This window comes from Trachemys scripta, chromosome 19 (genome assembly GCF_013100865.1).
Source record: "Trachemys scripta elegans isolate TJP31775 chromosome 19, CAS_Tse_1.0, whole genome shotgun sequence".
Taxonomy (NCBI): Eukaryota; Metazoa; Chordata; order Testudines; family Emydidae; genus Trachemys; species Trachemys scripta.
This window is the reverse complement of record NC_048316.1, coordinates 14,979,191-14,999,250: the sequence shown is the minus strand read 5'-3', so window position 1 is coordinate 14,999,250 and position 20,060 is coordinate 14,979,191. Positions and strand designations below refer to the sequence as shown.

General features: G+C 39.9%; 1 protein-coding gene across 2 annotated transcripts in view; it reads right to left on the bottom strand.

Annotated features, from left to right (window-relative positions):
* CAPZB (capping actin protein of muscle Z-line subunit beta) overlaps positions 1-20,060 on the bottom strand; it is a 107,795-nt gene that overhangs the window by 61,669 nt on the left and 26,066 nt on the right. For both annotated transcript variants that reach the window (XM_034753193.1, XM_034753194.1), the window contains exon 2: positions 19,186-19,275. In XM_034753193.1, the coding sequence (XP_034609084.1) occupies positions 19,186-19,275 (90 nt within the window). The remainder of the gene's footprint in view (positions 1-19,185; positions 19,276-20,060) is intronic.

Sequence of the window (20,060 nt, the reverse complement as noted above, 5' to 3'; positions counted from 1 at the left end):
GCACTGGAAATAGACCTCAATTCTAATCTCTAGGGACCACATTTAAAGAGTTATAGTAGGTTATTCTTCACACCCATAAAATCCTTGGCCTTTTTCCTGCGACTGGCAACATAGTGCTAGTTGTTGAAGCACCACCTCATTCCATGTAACCCGTTGAACAGCTGAAGATTGCCACCTGGCAGGCCCCAACCGGCCCTAGATTTTAACCAATGGCTTACAGGTGAAGGCCTCTATACCAATTAGCCATCCAATGAGCAACCACAGTGTAACAGCTTGATTTTTTATTACATTATGAATTTGGTTTATAAGGGCAATTGTATTCATCTAATATACTCTTCTGTAAGGCATCTGACTTGGTGCCACATGGCATTTTGATTAAAAACTAGAAAGATAAAATTAACATAGCAAACATTAAATGCATTAAAAGCCAGCTAACTGATAGGTTCCAAAAACGTACCTTAAGCAGGGAATCACTGAATGAGTGTTTCTGCTGTAATCCCACAGGACTCTACTCTTGCCCTATGCGATTTAACATTTCTATTAATGAACAGGGTGGGGGGAAAGAGTCACTGAAAGTTTGCAGAGGACACAAACATTGGGGGAGGAATAAATAAGGATGAGGACAGGCTACTGGTAGAGTGATCTGGATCACTTAGTAAGCAGGGCACAAGCAAACAGTGTGTTTTAATGTAGCTAAAAGTAAATATACACATGTAGGAACAAAATATGTAGGCCATATAGATACAATGGGAGACTATCCCTGGGAAGCAAGTGACACCGAGTTTTGGGGGTCGTGGTAGATGATCAGCTGAACAAGAGCTTCCAATGAGGCACTGGAAGTGAGATCTCCCTTTTGAATCCACTCTGCCATCAGCAATGTTCTGTTTTTCAAAGGGTTCATCAGGTGTCACAGAATGTTTAACATTCCACCCTCTCCAGACATTCAAGTAACCATCTATCCACTTGCTGAGGTCAAAAAGGCTAATACATGCCTTGGATGAACAAATAAGGGAACCTCAAGTAAAAGGAGAGGTTATTTTACCTCTATATTTTGCACCACTACAACTGCTACTGAAATACTGTGTCCAATTCTGGTGCCCACAATTCAAGAAGAATGTTAATATATTGGAGAGGGTTCAGAGAAGAGCCACAAGAATGATTATGACCCTACCAAATTCACAGTCCATTTGTGTCAATCTCACGGTCAAAGGATTTTAAAAATCCTAAGTGTCATGATTTCAGCTATTTAAATCTGAAATTTCACAGTGTTGTAACTCTAGGGGTCCTGACTCAAAAAGGAGTTGCATGGAGAGGTGTCGCAGGGTTATTGTAGGGGGCGTTGTGGTACTGCTACCCTTACTTCGCTGCTGCTGCTGGCGGCAGTGCTGCCTTCAGAGCTGGGCAAGCTGGAGAGCGGTGGCTGCTGGCCAGGAGCCCAGCTCTGAAGGCATAGCAGTTGCCAGCAGCAGCGCAGAAGAAAGGATGGCATGGTACAGTATTGCCACCCTTACTTCTGCTCTGCTACCTGCAGAGCTGGGCCCTTAGTCAGCAGCCGGCACTCTCAAGCCACCCAGCTCTGAAAGCAGCAGCGTAGAAGTATGGTGGGCATGGTATGGTGTTGCGACCCTTACTTTTGTACTGCTGCTGGCGGTGGCTCTGCGTTTGGTGGCTGTTGGCCAGGAGCCCAGGTCTGGTCTCTAGCAACCCAGCTCTGAAGGCAGTGCAGAAGTAAGGGTGGTAATACTGCGACTTCACTAAAATAACCTTGTGACCCCCTGCAACTCCCTTTTGGGTCAGGGCTCCTAGTTTGAGAAATGCTGTTTTCCCCCATGAAATCTGATTAGCATAGGGTAAAAAGCACCCAAAAGACCAGATTTCATGGTCTGTGATGCATTTTTCATGGCCATGAATTTGGTAGGGCCCTAATAATGATTTAAAAACATCCCTTATAGTGATAAGGAGCTCAGTTTATTTAGCTTGAGTCCAACAAAGACAAGGGTAAGGGGTGGTGATTACAGGCTATAAGCATCTTCATGGGAAACAAATATTTAATAATGGGCTCTTCAATATAGCAGACAAAGGTATAATACTATACAATGGCTGGAAGTTGAAGGTAGGCAAATTAGGAGTGAAAAACAAGGCGTGAATTTTTAACAATGAGCGTAATTACTTGGAACAACTTGCCCAGGGTCATGGTCGATTCTCCATCACTGACAATTTTTAAAATCAAGATTGGACTTTTTCTAAAAAAAATATGCTCTAGAAATTATTTTAGGGAAGTTCTATGGCCTACTGTAGACAGATGGTCAGACTAGACCACCACAATGGTGTCCCTTCAGGTCTGAGAATCTATGAATCCCAGGAAGTCTTAACTACTTGTGTCACGAATCAGGCTGCCGTCACCAGTAACAAGTGACAAAAACATCTATAATTTAGAAAAGCACACAAATCCGAAGTGCATCATTATGATGTACCTATTCCCCAGCTATTCCAGTTTTCAAAAAAAAGGGAACAAACTCAATTTTGGATCAAAAACTGATTTTTATACAAGCTCAACAAATAAAAGATATGGGTTTCTTTAACATTCCAGTGAAGGTTATTTAAAAAATAAAATAAAAATTAATAATAATAAATTATATAATATACACACACACACCCCTTCAAATATTTGCAACCCAAGCACTGCAGTACTAAGAAATTCAATAGTGAAAGTGATTTCATTTTTATCCAAGCTTAAAATACAGAGTACAGAAAATGGAATGAAGAAAATTAGATTTAAGTTGTCATTTTAATAATCTAAGATTAGCCGCAAACAAAGTTACAATACAATTTAAGCTGAGTGTCCCTTTAACCATTTACATATATTAAATCAGGTCTTGAATTATCATCAAGGTAATCTTTCCTAACTAGATGAGTTTCCATTTACAGCCACTTGAAAGGAAAACTGGCTCTCACTGAGGAGAATTTTATTCAGTTTGCCCGAGCCCCTTATTTTAGGCAAAAAACACTCAGTTTAGAACCTCAAATACTTAAACATCTAGCTGTTGACTGCCCACTGCTTAACATACTAGCCAACAGTTTTTGAAAGAGCATGACATTAGAGATCTCACTTTTGAATCCACTCTGCTGTCAGCAATACAGTTCTGTTTTTCAAAGGGTTCATGAGGTGTCTCAGAACGTTTAACATTCTCCCCTTTCCAGACAACCATCTATTCACTTGCTTGTCTGAATTATGTTTCGTGTTGTCTAATCTTCAGGACTCCAAGCTTCTAAAATGAGTCTCAAAAGGCTTCACCTATAGCCTCGTGTTCTTTGCAACCTGTGCAGCCTAGGAAACAGGAGTCCTCTAGAGGTGATTTCTGTATCTTTTTTACGCCACTTTTTTAGCTGCACTATCAAGCTGGTTCCAAATCTACATTGGTGTGATCTTCCAAATATCTGAACTTGCAAATTTAATGGATATGTTTTTATGGATCAGTTAGTAACTTTATATATAAAAAGAAGAGTGATTTAATGTATTGGGCTTCTATGACCTGGGCCCTCTTGGTGCTAATTGACCGAGACCACAGGGGTGCACCAAGCTTACAGGGATCCACTGGGTTGGTATCTTCATATAGTTCACCAACTGGTGTCATGTGAGTTCTCTACTGAAAGCTTGTGTCACACTGATCATCAGAATCATGAAGTGTATGTATGCATAACATATAAGGAGTCATTTATATACTGACACTTATGTTCTTAAGGTGTGGGTTGGGGATAGTGACCAGGAGATGCTTGCTTACCTGTCATGCTACATATAGACTGAGTTGCACACTTCAGAATGAATGCCTACTTACAGTCTGAGTTGGATGCTAACGAAGGGCTTGTGAAGTCTTCAAGGAGGGAAATTTACAGGAAGAAAAACCATAAGAGGGCAGTTTGTGAGTGAAGATAATAAAGCAAAAAAAAAAAAAAAAAATCAAACTGCAGGGACAGGGACGGACAGACTCTGCATCCTTCACAGATGGGACAAGCTGCCAGCTGGCTTGTCTTATGAATGGAGGATCTAAGCCAGTCTGGCTGTTTAGTCTAGAAAGGCTGTTATGATTTTATTGTGTATATAACCATTTGTTTCCACTAATTCTACCTGCTTCTTCTCAAATCTGTTATATAAACATCTTGTTTTTACCATAAACATATCTAAGTGCTATGTGTTGAGCAGAGTAGTAATCCCTAGGTGTAACCGGTAAACTAGCGTGTACTACTCCTTTGGGAGTAGCGCATCAGAATTCTGTGAGCATCCAGTGAAACAAGGGCTAGACACCCCAGGGGGATGCTTGTAGTGTGCCTATCATTAACCTGAAAAGAAAGAGCAGGGCCTGCAGAGGCCTGGGAGGCCATGCTGGTGTTCCTAGAGGCTGGTGGATTTGGGGAATTGCTCTACAGTAGGCTCAGACAAGGCTTCATCTCACTAAGGGCAGATGGTAGTGAGATCCTTACAACCCTGGGCATCTCCAGGAAGCACCATAACTTCTCTACTAAAAGACCTTTTTTAGAGCTTTCCTGGGATGAAGATATGGAAGAGAGTTGAAAGTACATCTATTTCCAAACCTTTAGACCAGAGAAACGCCCAATGAAGTCGCTGATTGATATTCTACACTTTTTGATACATACTGTTGGCAAGTCTATATTAATGCTCATGAAAGATAGCTTCTTTTTCTGCATTTTTTCTTCTGTATCATAATGAGTACCTTTTAATTTGCTTTCCTAGTTTACACAAGTCCTACCCAAAAATCAAAATTCTTCACTCTTCTGCTGTAATATGAATTTGAGAACTAGTCAAACTCCTCCTAGAATTGATGTTTATTTCTGCACAGCTGGCCAAAAAGGCAAAATAAAATAAAAAATGGTAATTGTGAAGATGGAGCATTGTACCTTTGACTATCTTTATGAAGACAAAGAAACTGGTGTTGTGCACATTTACTGGTTTGTTTTCAGGTATTTAGCAGCTCAGGGCTGAATATCTTTAAAAAGATGCATGCCAGTGACAGGAGAGAGTATAGAAGCTAAAGCACAAGACTGTCTTTGCAGCTGCTATCTTGGTGTACTGTCTCAATTTTAATTTGTGATTCAGTTCACCTATTAAGTGGATTTAAAAACCCCTTTATTGCAGAGAGGTGTTTTGAAGATCAATAAGTTTAGATATGCTCTTGAAGCAGCTTCTCAGGTAAGTGGTGTTGACCCAAATAATATTCATGACTATGTACACGCTAAATTTGAGTTTAACTTAAATTGGTTCACTCTGCAACAATTTAACAGCTAGCAGTAAGTTTTCCTCTGTCTGGATTATGACTAGCTGGAAGAATTTTTTTGGAAAGCCATCTTTCTAAGAGAGTTAGGGTTGGTCTATACTGGTAAAATTTATGTTTTTATATATATTTGCACTGACAGATGCTAGTAAGAGCCCTAGAATAGGTGTAGTTACACTGGTGTAAGTGTGCTTATACTAGCATGGGAACTGAAATAAGCAACACTAGTCATAGCAACCTTCGCTGCATCCCCATTAAGGGGTTTGCCACTTTAGCTAGGTTGACATTGAAAGCTGCAAAAACTTGTTGCACGGACAAGCTTTTAGTTTTAGGGCTCAGAACAAAAAACTAGTCATCTCACAAAGAAAGCAAATTTGGAGAATTCTATTTGATTGAAAGGGATCTAAAAAGTATTCTTTTAAGAGGAATTACAATATTAATTTTTACGTCTGTGTAAGACAGGTTCTGGGGAAACAACCCCACAACATTGCCATTAAATATACTTCTTTTGCAGTGTACAAATTTGAAGTGTCACAGACCAAGGACAGAACTCAATTTTGCATATATAGAAGAAATCTCCACTTAAAGTAAATTTTAAGCAAATCACCCATAGACCTAAAAAAAGAATTTAATTCAAAATAACTGAAGCCTGGATCCCTGGATTGTATGTACTAATTTAGTGAGTTAAGAACCATTTGCCCTAGAGCCATTAAAATTTATCAGTTGCCCACAGACTTATTAAATAAGTAGTGCTCTGTCCAGGCTATTTTTCAAATTCTTATCCATCTTGCAGCGTAAATGAAAAATCTCAAGTGATTATCCAAAATGTGTTTTATTGAGACTTTAGGCATCCATAAAACCTTCATGTGTGATGCAGAGAGTTCCAACATAAATACGACAACAATTGTTTGATTTGTATTTGGCAAGGACAATCTGGAAACTGAAAGAATCACTCACGGTTGGAGAAAGGCTTACATTAAAGTTGAATACAAGCCCAAACATTTGTCAGTGTTCGGACTACAAACCACCTTCTTGGACACTACCCGAGTACTCTGTACAGAGACTGCTTTCAGTCTACTAGGAGACTTGTTAAGTGGTAAACCCCTGAAAAGAACAAAAAGATTTGTGGTAGAAGCACCGTGAACACTGTTCAGAGGCCGTTTAAATTTGGGAACTGCCTGCAGAGCCTATGGAGCAGTCTAATTTCCCCTTCCTTTCTGGGGTGAGGGAATACCTGACTAAGTGGTTTAAATATGCAATCGTTTCTGAGGACACTATTGTCAATAAGAATCCATTTGGTTTCCCCAGCCATCTTTGGAGAATCAGAACAGAGCCACAGGCCACTATGGGCAGGTCTATACTACCGTTTGAGTCGATCAGACTTGCATCACTCAGCTGTGTGAAAAAGACTCCCCCGGAGCGATGCAAGTTACAGCGACCTAAGCGCTGTCCACACCGGCGCTATATAGCTTCCGCCTCTCACAGAGGTGACACCATTATGCTGATGGGAGAGTGCTCTCCCATCGTCGGCACAGATGTGCTGAGGTAGCACTTCTAGTGTAGACCTGCCCTGAGGCTCAGTGTATTTTTAAAAAAGTACCTTGACACCGGTGTATCCTAGTGCCCACCACTGCCCTATTCTAATCTGAGTTAAGCACATATAGTTGAATTTGTTGCTCCACTACATTGGAACATGAATGGCTGAGAGGCAGCAACAGCATACCAGGGCTTACATTTAAGGAGAAGAGAAAGCCTGAAGTACTGTGAATGCTATACGTAGAGATTGGGCAATGCCCTCTACTTGATATCGAGCCTTCAAGTTTAGAAGATGACTAGATAAAACCAAGCAGGACCATCTACTCAAACATGTCACTGATACCTTTTGAACAGATAGAGATTGTTCCCATCATGCAGGTACCTCAATTACTTCAAATCAAGGAAAAGACTGTTACCCATCCTCCTTTATGGTTAGCTAGTTTGGATTTTTACAGTTGAGTTTGTACCTTTTTACTTTATACATCAAAGACCCAAAATTGTCAAGTTTGCTTGTTTTCCACCTTGGAAATATTAGGAATATCAACTTTGGTCTTGCACTTTCACAAGCTGATCCACTAAAGTTTCAGAGCATCTTTATTTTTATTTTCAATATCTTAATTGAAAGGACGGAAGATGAACAAAAATCTTCCTTCACTAAAAAGGAGAATAAATTGATGTTACACGGGTTTAAAAACCATTTTAAATTGACTAAAATTTCATACTCATCTGAAGGCTTGTCTGCATGGAGACTTTACCAGCATAATCATATTCCTCTAACTCCCCATGTACACTTGAGTGTCCAGACAGATATAAATGGTAGTGGTATATACTATTGCTCCCCACCACCACCAAGGCAAGTCTCAGAGGCTCAACTTTCACTGTTGAGGTCATTTCTCTCATCATTTTAAAGGTTTTTCTACAGCAGAAGAACAAACTGATTTTCTACTAAAAAAAAAAAAAGTCTAAACAGCTTGCAAAGCCTTCTTATAAAACCAAAGCAAAAAAGGATTTAAGCAGCATTTTTTTTTCATTTTGGTAGATCACTGATCAAGTAACCATACCTGGAAGATTGATGAAGTTGTGGCGGTAAGCAAAACTACTTCCCTTGGCCAATCTGCTTGTCCACTGAAGCCAAGAAGTGTATTGCTTTTAATTAAAATCCTCTATTTTACAGGGCAAGTATTATCCTTGTTTCCCTGGATCCAAATTATCTCCATCTATACATGTACAACTTAGATTAAAGAATCCAGCCAGGTTAACATCCAGATTAAGTATTCAGTAGGAAAATCCTTCAGGCACAGGGGCACTAGTGGAAAGCCTGATTAGACAGCATGCGAAGAAGTAGTGAAGGTTAATGCTCTATCTTCCTATTAAAGCAAGCCCACAAAAGTCTCGTCAGTCATCCAACTAAAGCAAGCAGGGATAACTTAGTAACAGTGCTAGGGGGGAATCAAGGTAAATACCCATTTCTGATGTCTTTTAAACTGGTAGAGACTGGAAGATCTACAGAGCTGAAGAACCAGTGTCAAAAACAATCCTCCCAGACTAAAGAGGGACCCCTCATTGCCATCAGATTCCCAATTTTACACTGCAATTATAACATAGGTCCTTAAGAGCACATTCTCCCAATATCTGAAGAATGGGAGTAGCTATGCATTCATCGTAAACACTGGAATTGCTTAAGCTATTCCAGAGCGCACTTCGTCTTTTAAATATCTTGGAACACACATGAAGCATTTGAGCTGCTTCTTGCTCCGCATTTTTCTTTTTACCATGTTTCCCTCCTTATGGGAAGGAGTACATTAACTCTGTACTAGGTAGCCTACCAGGTCAGCACTCTTCTGATGAGCTGTCTACAGAAACTAAGCTCCTGCAGATAGTCAGCCTGCAAGGATAGAAACTTTAAAACAAGTTTGTATCCATGGAATGTTCTCCTGCCACAAGCACAATGATTCAGAAATAGGATTTCGTAAGGTGACAACTACTCCCTTTAATTTCAATGGGCATCATCAACTTTTAGATGGGCCTCATAAGGCTTCCCTGGCATATTTTTAGCTATTACTCTGAGCATGTTAAGATAACCATCCAGCTACTCTAGAACTGTACCAAGCATGAAGACCACCAGCTTTTCTCCCCTTCCCCACCCAAATCTAACACCCTGGTTTAGATCAAATAATTTGATCCACCATACTCATGCTGCAAATCAACTATCATCCAGAAGGTGTTTCATTTACTACTTTCCTTTTCTAGAGAAATCTGCCTGCCAATGTGTGTGAGAGAAGAAAGTAAAGGCATGCTTGTTAAGGATTTTTTTATTAATTAATAATTATTATTATTAAAGAGGTGAAGAGAATTGTTGACAGCACAAGTTATTTTCTCACAAACAATGAAAACACCAACCTGAGGGAATAAAGAATTGAGGCAATATAGGTTAGGAGTTAAAGTAAATACATAGTGGGTACTGTTATAAGAATTGTATTAATGTTTTCAGGTTGTTCCACTTGGTCCATCATCATCATCGCATTTCAACTGAAGTGTACACTGAACAGTTTAATGACAAATACAGCACCTCTTATTAAACACCAACATACCCCATGGACTGCTGTCAGGTACACTTCAAGGCTTCAGTTACACTAACTTCCTGCTTACGCCTGCTTGAAAACTGTTCTAATCTAAGCTAATGATCCTTAAAAGGTAGCGGCTTCTTACACGAAAGTCTTTTTTCAAAGTGATTTTAAAGTTATCTTGTGCATTCTGACAGCCTGTGAGTAGTCTGTTTACAAATAAGTACTAATTAAATGCTAAGCAGAGTGTTCCATGCCAAGGCGCATTACCAGCACCATACACTGCTTCTTTCAGGCGGGACTTCTGGAGTCTCATGATTGACAAGGTCTCTAATGAACTCTAATTGTAGTCTCTGCAGTGGGAGAAAGCAACAACAGATGTGGCAAAAGGGCAAACCACAAACAGTTTTGCTAATGAATGAAAAGTGTTTGGTCTGATGAGAGCCAGTGACCCAAAAAAGTTTCACTCTTCTTCCTACCTTATTATTTCATGTTCAAGTCTGACCCTTTTCCCCAGTCAACACAACAGTTGATGGCAGTAATATACAGTTAGTTTTGAGGGGCTATGCAAGCTCATGTAGGCAATGAGCTGTTGAATTTTTTTTTAATATACTTAATGAGCAGCATACAGATTCTCTGTGTCAAGGTGACAGAATTTGAAATGAGGGAATTTACTACTGAGTACTTGTGAACAGTTAGACAAAGCATAAACCTACAGATGTCAGTTTTTGCCACATTAGTTACTGAAACTTTTGCATGCATGCAAGACCCGGAACATCATCTCCTCTGTTTAGTTTTGTAATATTGTTAGCAGTATGTTGGCTATGACCCTAATCTGTACAAAACCCAACTGCAAGATGGCACACAGGATTATGGGTAAATTTTTCAGAATGCCTTGGGATGAAAAGTCATTTAGGCCCTTTTGAAAATTTTCCATATGCATCACAGGAGAAGGTGGGCTGTGAGCAAGCTTTTTCAAAATGCAATATAAATTTCAAAAACATAGTAAATGTTTTGTGATTGCACTCTTTCAAGTTTGCTTCAGCATGACTTATTATTATTATTATTATTATTGAGAGAGAGAGAGAGAGAGAGATCCACAATTAACACAAGCACACAGTCCATGGCAAATAGATTTATCTGCAATTCTCAGTCACTGCCAGAATTCAGAAGATAGAATAAAGAAATGTTTGTCATTACCACTGTTAATCACTGGAAGTGACTTGGCTGTTCAGGCAGGTGCATAAGAGTCGATAACAGAACTAAAGAGAGTCCTGTGGCACCTTATAGACTACAGACGTATTGGAGCATGAGCTTTCGTGGGTGAATACCCACTTCGTCGGATGCATGTAGTGGAAATTTCCAGAGGCAGGTATAAATATGCAAGCAAGAGTGAGTCAGGCTAGAACTAACAGAACTAAGTAATAAATATCAGCTGGGCGAAAGGGGAGCACAGCCCCTTTATTGTTGGGACCTTGAAGAGGGAAAGAAAGAGGTCTCCAGATTGTGAGTAACCTGGGATAATTGGAAAAGAGCTGAAGAAAGGCCGGAAAAAAACAGGAGAGACAGAAGTGGTTTTAGCAGGGAACATAGGAAAGATGATAAAAAAAGGATGGAAACAGAAGGAGATTACAACATGTCAGCAGCGGCATCTCTTGCCATTTAATCATAAATTTAATTTTTTTAAAGCTCCAGCTCCTGGAGTCATGTGATTGAGAATCTGAGCTTTCATTTAAAACTAAATGAAGTTCCTATCCCTACAATGTTACAGTGAAAAGGTTGAAGACATGCACTCTAAAGGATCTAAAGCAGCCAAAACAAAAACACCCCCCCCCCCCAACCATAAATCGGGACTAACAATTTTGAGGGGTCCTTACTCATGATTTTGGAATGAGTAGCACTGTTAATCCCACACTTCTGGGAAGAAGCATATTTTGGTATTAAGTGCATCACGGGAGTACAAATGGACAAAATGCATGTAAATATATGGAAATAAATGCAATTTAAGTGCAGGCAAGGGTGGGGGGAGGATTAAAATCTGATTTAAATTCAGCAAGCAGGAAACCTTGATTTAAAATAAATTTTAATCTTGTTTTGCATTTGTACTTAAAATGTATCTTCCTAAAGAAAGATTCAAATTGGTTGGTACACCGCTACCTCGATATAACACGAATTCAGATATAACGCGGTAAAGCAGTGCTCTGGGGGGGGAGAACAGGGCTGCGCACTCCGGTGGATCAAAACAAGTTCAATATAACGTGGTTTCACCTAAAACGCAGTAAGAATTTTTGGCTCCTGAGGACAGCGTTATATTGAGGTAGAGGTGTATAACCATTAAAGCATCTTTATTAACATCTAAATATTGCCTTGCCACTAAGTTTGGTACTTTTTGCTATCCAGGAGGCAACACTATCTCTATTTAAGCAATTATATAAGTCAGACATTTATTCAGATATTCTGCTTCTGCATTTTTTTCTTAGGTTAGAAAAGTCGGGGGGAGGAAGAGGAGTTTTGTTTTTACACTGGTGATTTGTGGCAGGCCACATTTGGGTGGAAACTGGAATTCAATTAAAAATGCACAAATAGCACTTTGTTTATTAAATAAAATTACCCTAAATATATTGGACACATTAAAAACATCAAAATGTGTTTTGCATTTTAAAATGATTAAACAAAGGAAGCATTAACTGTAGTTAGTGAATTGACGTTTCAGTCCCTTGACTTCAAAGGCACTCATCCTCTCCCACCTGGTTTTTATTGATAGATTGGAAGAGGGGAAAAAAAAGCTTTCCTGTTTTTCCAATTCCTATTCAGTTTCTGAAATCTGAATCAATTCATCAAGAGAAAATACTCTGCACCTACTAACTAAACTGAAACACAGTATTTAAAGCAAAATCTTTTCTGAAGAAAAACTGAAAGTACTTACATTTGGAAAAATGTAAATACCAGCACTCACTCCACTGTAAAGAATGAAAATAGATATTAAATGTCACAACCATTTACTGAATTATAGAACTTGACCAGATCTCAAAAGTTAAAGATGTTTTCCTTCGATTCAGTATCTAGTTAAACAGCATCTTTTAACTCATTAAAATTTGAGGGTACAACGATGCAGCCTATTTAAATTAGTGCATCATAATAAACTAAGGTCTTAAGTGTCATAATTGCAAATAAAATGTAAAGAGGATTATTTTTTAAGAAAATACGTATTAAATAGAAAATTCTTTTTTAAAGGACGAACTGATTTTTATCCACTTTTAGTGCAGACCTCTGGCTCTTTGAGTGGTGACCAAGTGACACTCTGCTGCAAGGGTTGTGAACCCTTACCCTATGGCAATCTCTGACACTGCTGACGGGGAGGTGTTCTAATGAATTTCAGAGACAACTTCATGTTTAGTCTCCAGAAAAGACCGCACTATCAACACTAGTGGGGGAATATCACATCACATGAGCTCGTATTCTAAACAGGAATGGTCCAAACTAGTCTGTTTCATATTACCCTTTCAATATGAACAAGAAGCCCATAGAGAGTGTTGCTGATGGAAAGCATGTAGAGCACTAATAAGCACCTTCCAAAAAGTAATTCAAACGTTTAGAGATAACCAACAATTTTCAGCGCTATTAGAAGACTCAAACCAATTATTCAAATCAAGACTTCCCATAGAGTTTCCTAGACAACTTGTTCTGGATATTTCTTGTACTGGCTCAAGTTTTAATAACTGTTTATTCTTCAAAGCTTCACAGTAGTCAGATTATTGAGACCAATGAGTCTACATCCTACCTTTGGCCTCCAGCAGGGACAAGAGACTTCAGGAGATGACCAAAACCCCAGGTGATGCAAATCCAGCCAATTACAAAGGGCTTTACCTGCGAGTGGGCAGGGAAAATATTCCTTCCTGACCCCTGCAATGAATAGCTTACATCCTGACACAAAATTGGATCTTAGCTTATTTAACTATCATCAGGAAATTTATCCAGTCCTTTTTAAAGCCAGCCATGCTATATGAGTGAATTCATGTGACTGAATTCCACAGGTTCAGGAAACCCTAAGTGAAGGCGTAGTCTATTTTTTCCTGACTTTACCAGCTACTAGTGACCTGTTACTCATTGTGAGATTAAACACACAATTATACTTTAGGTTCAACAAACTGAGTCTGGGGCAGCAGCAAGATCAAGAATTACTTTATCTTTACTAATAAGACAGTGCTTCGAGTTTTGACTCAGTACATTTCAGCATTAGCTTTAGGAAACTTCTGGAAAGCAGTGTCTTGGAGGACACAAGAACCTTCTCTGCTGAAACTGCTCTTAAAATCTTATAGCAAGACTTGGAAGGTTTAGATTTTTATCCCTAAGTACTGGTTAACGTCAATCTCACTGTACACATAAAATGAGGAAAAATGTTTCCATGAATAACTGAAACTTACCGATAGGCAAAGAAAAACGCTGCTTAAGAACTTGGTTTGATTTTAAGGATCTTTACTTTTGACATAAGAACCTTTCGATGCCTACTGGCAGAAGGTTCATATAGGGATCCCCTGGATTCACCAATGGGGATCATGTAAGGTCTCTACTGAAAGCACGTATCAATGGTCACCATAATCGTTGCAAGATGCATGGAAAATATGCAAGGAGTTATATATGCTGAAAGTTATGTTCCCTAAGCCCTGTAGTTAAAGGCAGGTCACTCACAGGTAGTGTTTCCCAAGACAAACTTCTCCAGACAGGATGTGGACAATGTTTAGCTTCCTGGTGGATCATTGTGCATCTTCCAACAGAAGTGTTAGGATACTGAGTCAAATGCTAATGAAGAGCTTTTGGACACTTCAGAAGGAAATTAAAAAGGAGGAGGTAAAGATGGGGCAGCTGTTTTCAGGTGAAGATCAGAGGTTTGTTATCCTACATCAGGGATGCAGAGAGATGCCTTAGCATCCTTCAGTCTGTGAAAAAAAGCTGCCAAGGGGCTTGATCTTAAAGGGGGATCTCAGTCATGCTGGCTGACAGTGCTGAAAAAGTATTTGGGGTAAGCTATCCTGTAGGAAACGGGAATGTCTTGAGAGTTAGCTTTAGGTTCTACAAAGCATATTATGATTGTATTATAGGTAACCGATAGTAAGTAAGAATATTGGAAACAATTGGTAGAATGTGGTTTGTGTTTAACAATAAATACATTTAGATGTCATATGTTATGCGGAGTGGTGATCCTGAACTGAATCTTGTATAACTTGTTTGTACTATTCCTTTGGGAGCAGAAGAACATAGTTCAGTGAAACAAGGGCTAGGCACTCCAGAGGGACACTTGGAAGACTTGTGGGTTGGTGTGTGCGCCTATCACTAACTTATACAGAGTGAGGCCTGCATGCTTGCATTGTCATGGGCTAGTGGAGTTGGGGAGGTGATCCGCAGCAGGCAGACAAGACTCCCTCACAGTAAGGGCAGGTGGTAGCAAGGAACCTCAACTCTGGGTACCTCTGGGGAAGAAAGAAAAAGGAAAAGATACACAGGGCCTTTCTCCTGGATCTCCCTACAGTTTGATACCAATTAATACACCATCTCCTCTTAAAATCTTGGTGTCCAGACATGGCTGGCAGCACTCCATCTTCTGGGTCTCCAATCTCTGATCTTCAATTCTTCTTTTTTCATTTGATGGGTCTTCTGCTGCTCTTCCACTTTTGGTAGGGATCCTACAGGGATCAGTCCATGGTGTCTCCATCACTAAATGACTGTATCCACCATTTTAATCCCAATGACTCTGAAGTTAGCATTTCTATTCTTGAGCTATTCCCTTCCATCCTGTTTCATGTCTCTGACAGCTGGCTCAACCTTTGCCATCAACTGGATCAAAACTGAGCTACTAAACTTCCCTTCCAAAGAGAGTCCTCTCTCTTCCTCACCACACCCTTACCGCCTCCCCATTATCACCTCTTTCTTAATAGCTCAGGTCCACAACCTGGCAGTATACATCTAGGTCCTATCCAAATCTTGTCATTTCTTCTTCCAGCGTTTCAAGATCTGTCCTTTACTTTCACATCCACATTGTGTGATCACTTGTCTAGGCCCTAAACCCACAACTTTCTTCCAACTTCTGCAGCCTCAACTACAGCTATTCTGAACAATTTACACTACATGAGCTCCACTGAACTTTTCACATTGCACTCCTACCTTTTCCTTTCTGTTCTCCTATCTGCTGAGATGTTTCTCTCACAAGAACCTTCTTCCATTTAGCCCGTTAGAGCGAACACTCTTCCCCACATTAAAACCTACTATTGGCTTCATGGTAGAAAACAGAAAACTGATAATGGCTAGGATGGTGATCGGTTCAGATAGATTTAATAGCCTTGAATCTGCTAGTTGTGCACAGAGCTAGTCTGGACCAGGTGTTTCTAACATTATAAACTTCTGTCTTCATCCCCAGCCCCCTCTGATCACCCACTTGTTTTAAATTAGACTAAGCAGTGGTTCCCAAACTGGGGATTTGCGAAATGTTACAGGGGGTTCTCGGGAAAAAAATTCCCTAATGGCGGACAGAGCTGTCCTTAGGGACCCCAGGCAGCACGGGGCCAGCAGCCCAGAGCCCCTGGACTTCCAAGAGCTAAGCAGATCAAAGCAAACATCTATCACACTGAGGAGATTTAAACTCCTTATAAGAAATGGAAAGGTAGGTGGATATTTGTTGTTGTTTTTAAAATTAAATAGACAGCTAGTATTGTTTTTAAAATTATTATGAAGAACAAGTTTAAGCTTTGTTGTAACGTGTTGTTTGCTTCAACTGCTCAAGACCTGAATGCCTGTATAAGAGGAACTCTTGAGTTGGCTTCTTAGATACCTTCATGCTGTTTCACATCTGATACTCCTTGATGAAACATAGGAGCCTTGTCTTATAACAGGCTTATTCAAAGTGATACAAGCTATGAAAGTGAGATCTTGGAAGAGTGTTGCCATTTTCATAATGTAACAAATACTGTAATGATAAATAATAATAAATAGTGTGTAATAAGCATGTCAAAAACAAATTTTATATTTCCAAGATCACTGCTTTTATAATTTATACTCAGGTAAAGGAGAAAATACCTGGAAATTTTTTTAGGAGGGGGTTCGCGAGACTTCACATTTTAGTGAAAGGGTTTCACAGGTTGTTAAAGTTTGGGAACGACTGGACTAAGCCCTTTGGTTCAGACCGTCTCTTGTATGTTTGTACAACACCTAGGACAACGAGGGATCTTGATGGGGCCAAATAGTCACTGTAATATAGGTTAGATTTATTACCAGTTTGGTATCTTACATTTTTATTTGCAGTTGAAGGCATGACTCCCAGTCAGCAACAGAAGTATTTAACATTTCAGATTAAACCATGTTCAAATGAGATGCCTCCAAAGTGTGTTGAGGCTATTTCCTTTTGGATAGTTCTGTTTTCCCGTATCTTCTCTTCCTGCCTCCATAGATTCACTAAGCCACTGTAACACTGGAGAACCAAGCGACAGCATGACATTAGCAGCAGTTTCCTTGAACCTTTTCACATAGCCTACACACGCAATCTAGTTCTCGGTCTAACCCAGATCAGCATATGCATTTCAACAGCTTGCAGCCCCTCTTGCAGTTTCTATTTCCAGAGGCCACCTCCGGTTGCTGAAGGAGGAATATGCTGAGAACATACCAGATCAAATATCAAAATCCTGGTCAAGCCCCAAGAGTTTTTCCCTTTCTGCACCACCCCTAATTCCCAATTGACTTGCAAGACTTGCTCAGACACTACAAATCTGAACAGTTCCTTGACATACTACCTTATCCAAGAGAACCTGGGGGCCAGTCATGAGAATACTTTATAGCAGACCTGCCCAGCTACATAGGAGCAGCCCTCCAGACATAGGTAATGGGTTCAACGGACCTTAAGCAGCAACTATTCTGTTGTAGACATGAGAAGCAGCTCAGACACTTGATTTTTAAAGCAAGAAACACTAGATTCAAGTTAAGTTGTGACTATCTGCAGAAATGTTAGCTTTGAGAAGTGAACTCTTGGTGCAGGACTCAAAGTGTGCCAGTGTCTACATGTACTAAGATCGGACTCTTCTTGCCAACGGATTATGTTAAGCTCCCCCTCTTTTAACCTGAACATTATATTGCAGTAACACGGCCCTGGTCTGCAAGATACTCTCCCAAGAGTTTGACAGCCCTGCCCCCCAAAGCTTGCAGTACAAGCAAGCCTAGGTCAAAATATCAAACTCAAAGAAAGCAGAATCAGTTTTGCCAACTATCATAGTAAAATAGGGTGTGTGCAATAAATCCATATTCTGGGAATCTGCATCTGCTTTGTTCTTCCACAAATGTGATTGTGTGTGGGGGCACAAACCCAGAGTTTTCAGGGAGATTTAATACTTCAAGCACAAAGGACTCTACTAGTAGAGTCCAAGTTAAAAGAAAGTGACCGGACAAGTACCTGTACAGTCTGGCAGGGATCTAACTATGTTTTCTTCCACCCTCACAAGGAATTTGTTTCCATCCACAGTAATTCACCAGGAAAGTGAAACATACTTTGGAGGAAGAAGGGAAACCTGACCACTTGCACAAAATTTAAACTAGTTTTAAAACATTTACTGGATTGCAGACCACATGGTGTGGAGTCATTTTCCGTTTGAAGTATTTAATACTCTTCAGAAATCCCATATTTCCAAGTCTTCATATACTAGCGTTATAGCAATTCCCTTGGAGCATGCACCGTACCAGCACATCAACAACTTGCATTTCTAACACATAAGTAGACCTAAAGTCTTTCTAGAGACAAGTTAAGCTTCCCAACCCTCATGCAAGTTTGTTAGAAAAATATTCCCACTTAGTACTCACATTCACCCTCAAGCCATTTGAGCATGCATTTGTCAGCAGTAGAAATAGACCAAATAAAGAATGGGCTGCTCTTCTGAAGTTTAAAAATGGGGTCCTCACAGCAACATATGCTGAATACCCAGGCCACAGTAATCCAATTAATTCACTGGCATTTGAATATCGGACAACATTAACTCAGGGGTTCTCAAATTGGGGGTTGAAACCCCTCAGGGGGGTCACAAGGTTCTTACATGGGGGGCACAAGCTGTCAGCCTCCACCCTCAAACTCCACTTTGCCTCCAGCATTTATAATAGCATTTAATATACAAAATTGTGTTTTTAATTTAGGGGGGGCGGGAGGGTTTCGCACTCAGAGGCTTCCTGCGTGAAAGGATTCACCAGTACACAAAAGTTTTAGAATCACTGCTCTAACTACAGAAGAGGCACTTGTGTCAGACTGCAAACCGTGGCAGCACAAAACACATTTGGGACTAGCACGAAGGCAGACCGAGTAGCATCCATTATACAAATATCCTGGTAAGTAGTGATGCGAAGTGCATCGTATGAAGTTTTGATGAACTATAGCAAAGAAGTTACATGGTTGAGTATGGTCTTCAAAATTGTGATGGCCCTGCATTCTGTGTTGCTAATGCCTACTCATCCAGAATTAAACATGCATGCATACACTACGGCCCCCTTCAGAAAGTTCTCTAAATGATATTTAAAATTAAGTAAAAATAAAAGAAGGAACACCCACTTCCAAGAAGAAATTAAGGAAAGCCAACTGACCTGAGAAAGAGAAGTAGCTTTCCCAACAAGGTCAGGGACCTACCTCTTATGCACTGCCAAAGCCATACGTTCAGTTGATTGCAGAGAAGGAACTATAAAGCCACCACACTTCCGAATCATCACATAATAAACCACATCTCTCCTGCCCCACCTATCGATGCTCTGTATTGGTTTTACCCATTAATGCCACTTACCAAATCAATCAGGTCACTGAGGTTTTTCTCTATCTGCTGGGGAGGCAGACGCCTCATTAAATCCAAGGCACAATCCAGCTGCTGGTCACTCTGGGAAAAGAAGAAAATTCATCACTTGCAACTAGTGCAGAAAAGCAGTGTTTGTTCAGACTATGAATGCAGACAAAGTATCCCAGCTAAACAAAACGAGAAGCACTTTAATTGCTTTGCATCACAATACTGTTCTACATATGGCTAGAGGCTTTTGCTCCAGTTTCAAAGCGTGTCACCTTTTAATGACACACACACACACACAGATTTAAAATGGAATTTAGTAATCTCTGGCTATATCAGACAACTAACTTCATTCATATTACACTGCATGAGTTTCCTACAGTATAAGGACTTACTTCTGCATTACTGAATATGGCATTAAAAAAAAAAAAAAAAAAGGATGCAAAACAGCCTATTTTTGATATTTCCTGTTCAGCTCTTTAGAATCATGGGTTTCCTCCAAGTGGCAGCTAATGCTACTGCAAGTTAACAAGACTTCAGCCACCACATTAGGCCAGAGCTGAAGATGCCTATCAGGGATAAGTTCAAGCTTTACCCTAACCACAGCTGACCACCATTCACTAACAGCTTCCGATCCAAGTGTAGTAGACACTTATCAGGGCTCCATCAATAAATCTAGTACATCAGTTCTTTTAATCTTTTAGAAGACACTAATGTACCAAAACTGACCAAGAAGGTGAAGCAGAAAAGGTAAGAAGGCCTGCTTGATATTATTCTAAGTCAAAATAGGCCAAACAGCCTCAAAGTTGCCCAGACCATATATATGAAGTGATCTGTGGAAATAATTGGCCTTGCCCTGACCGCTGTGCATGATAATATAG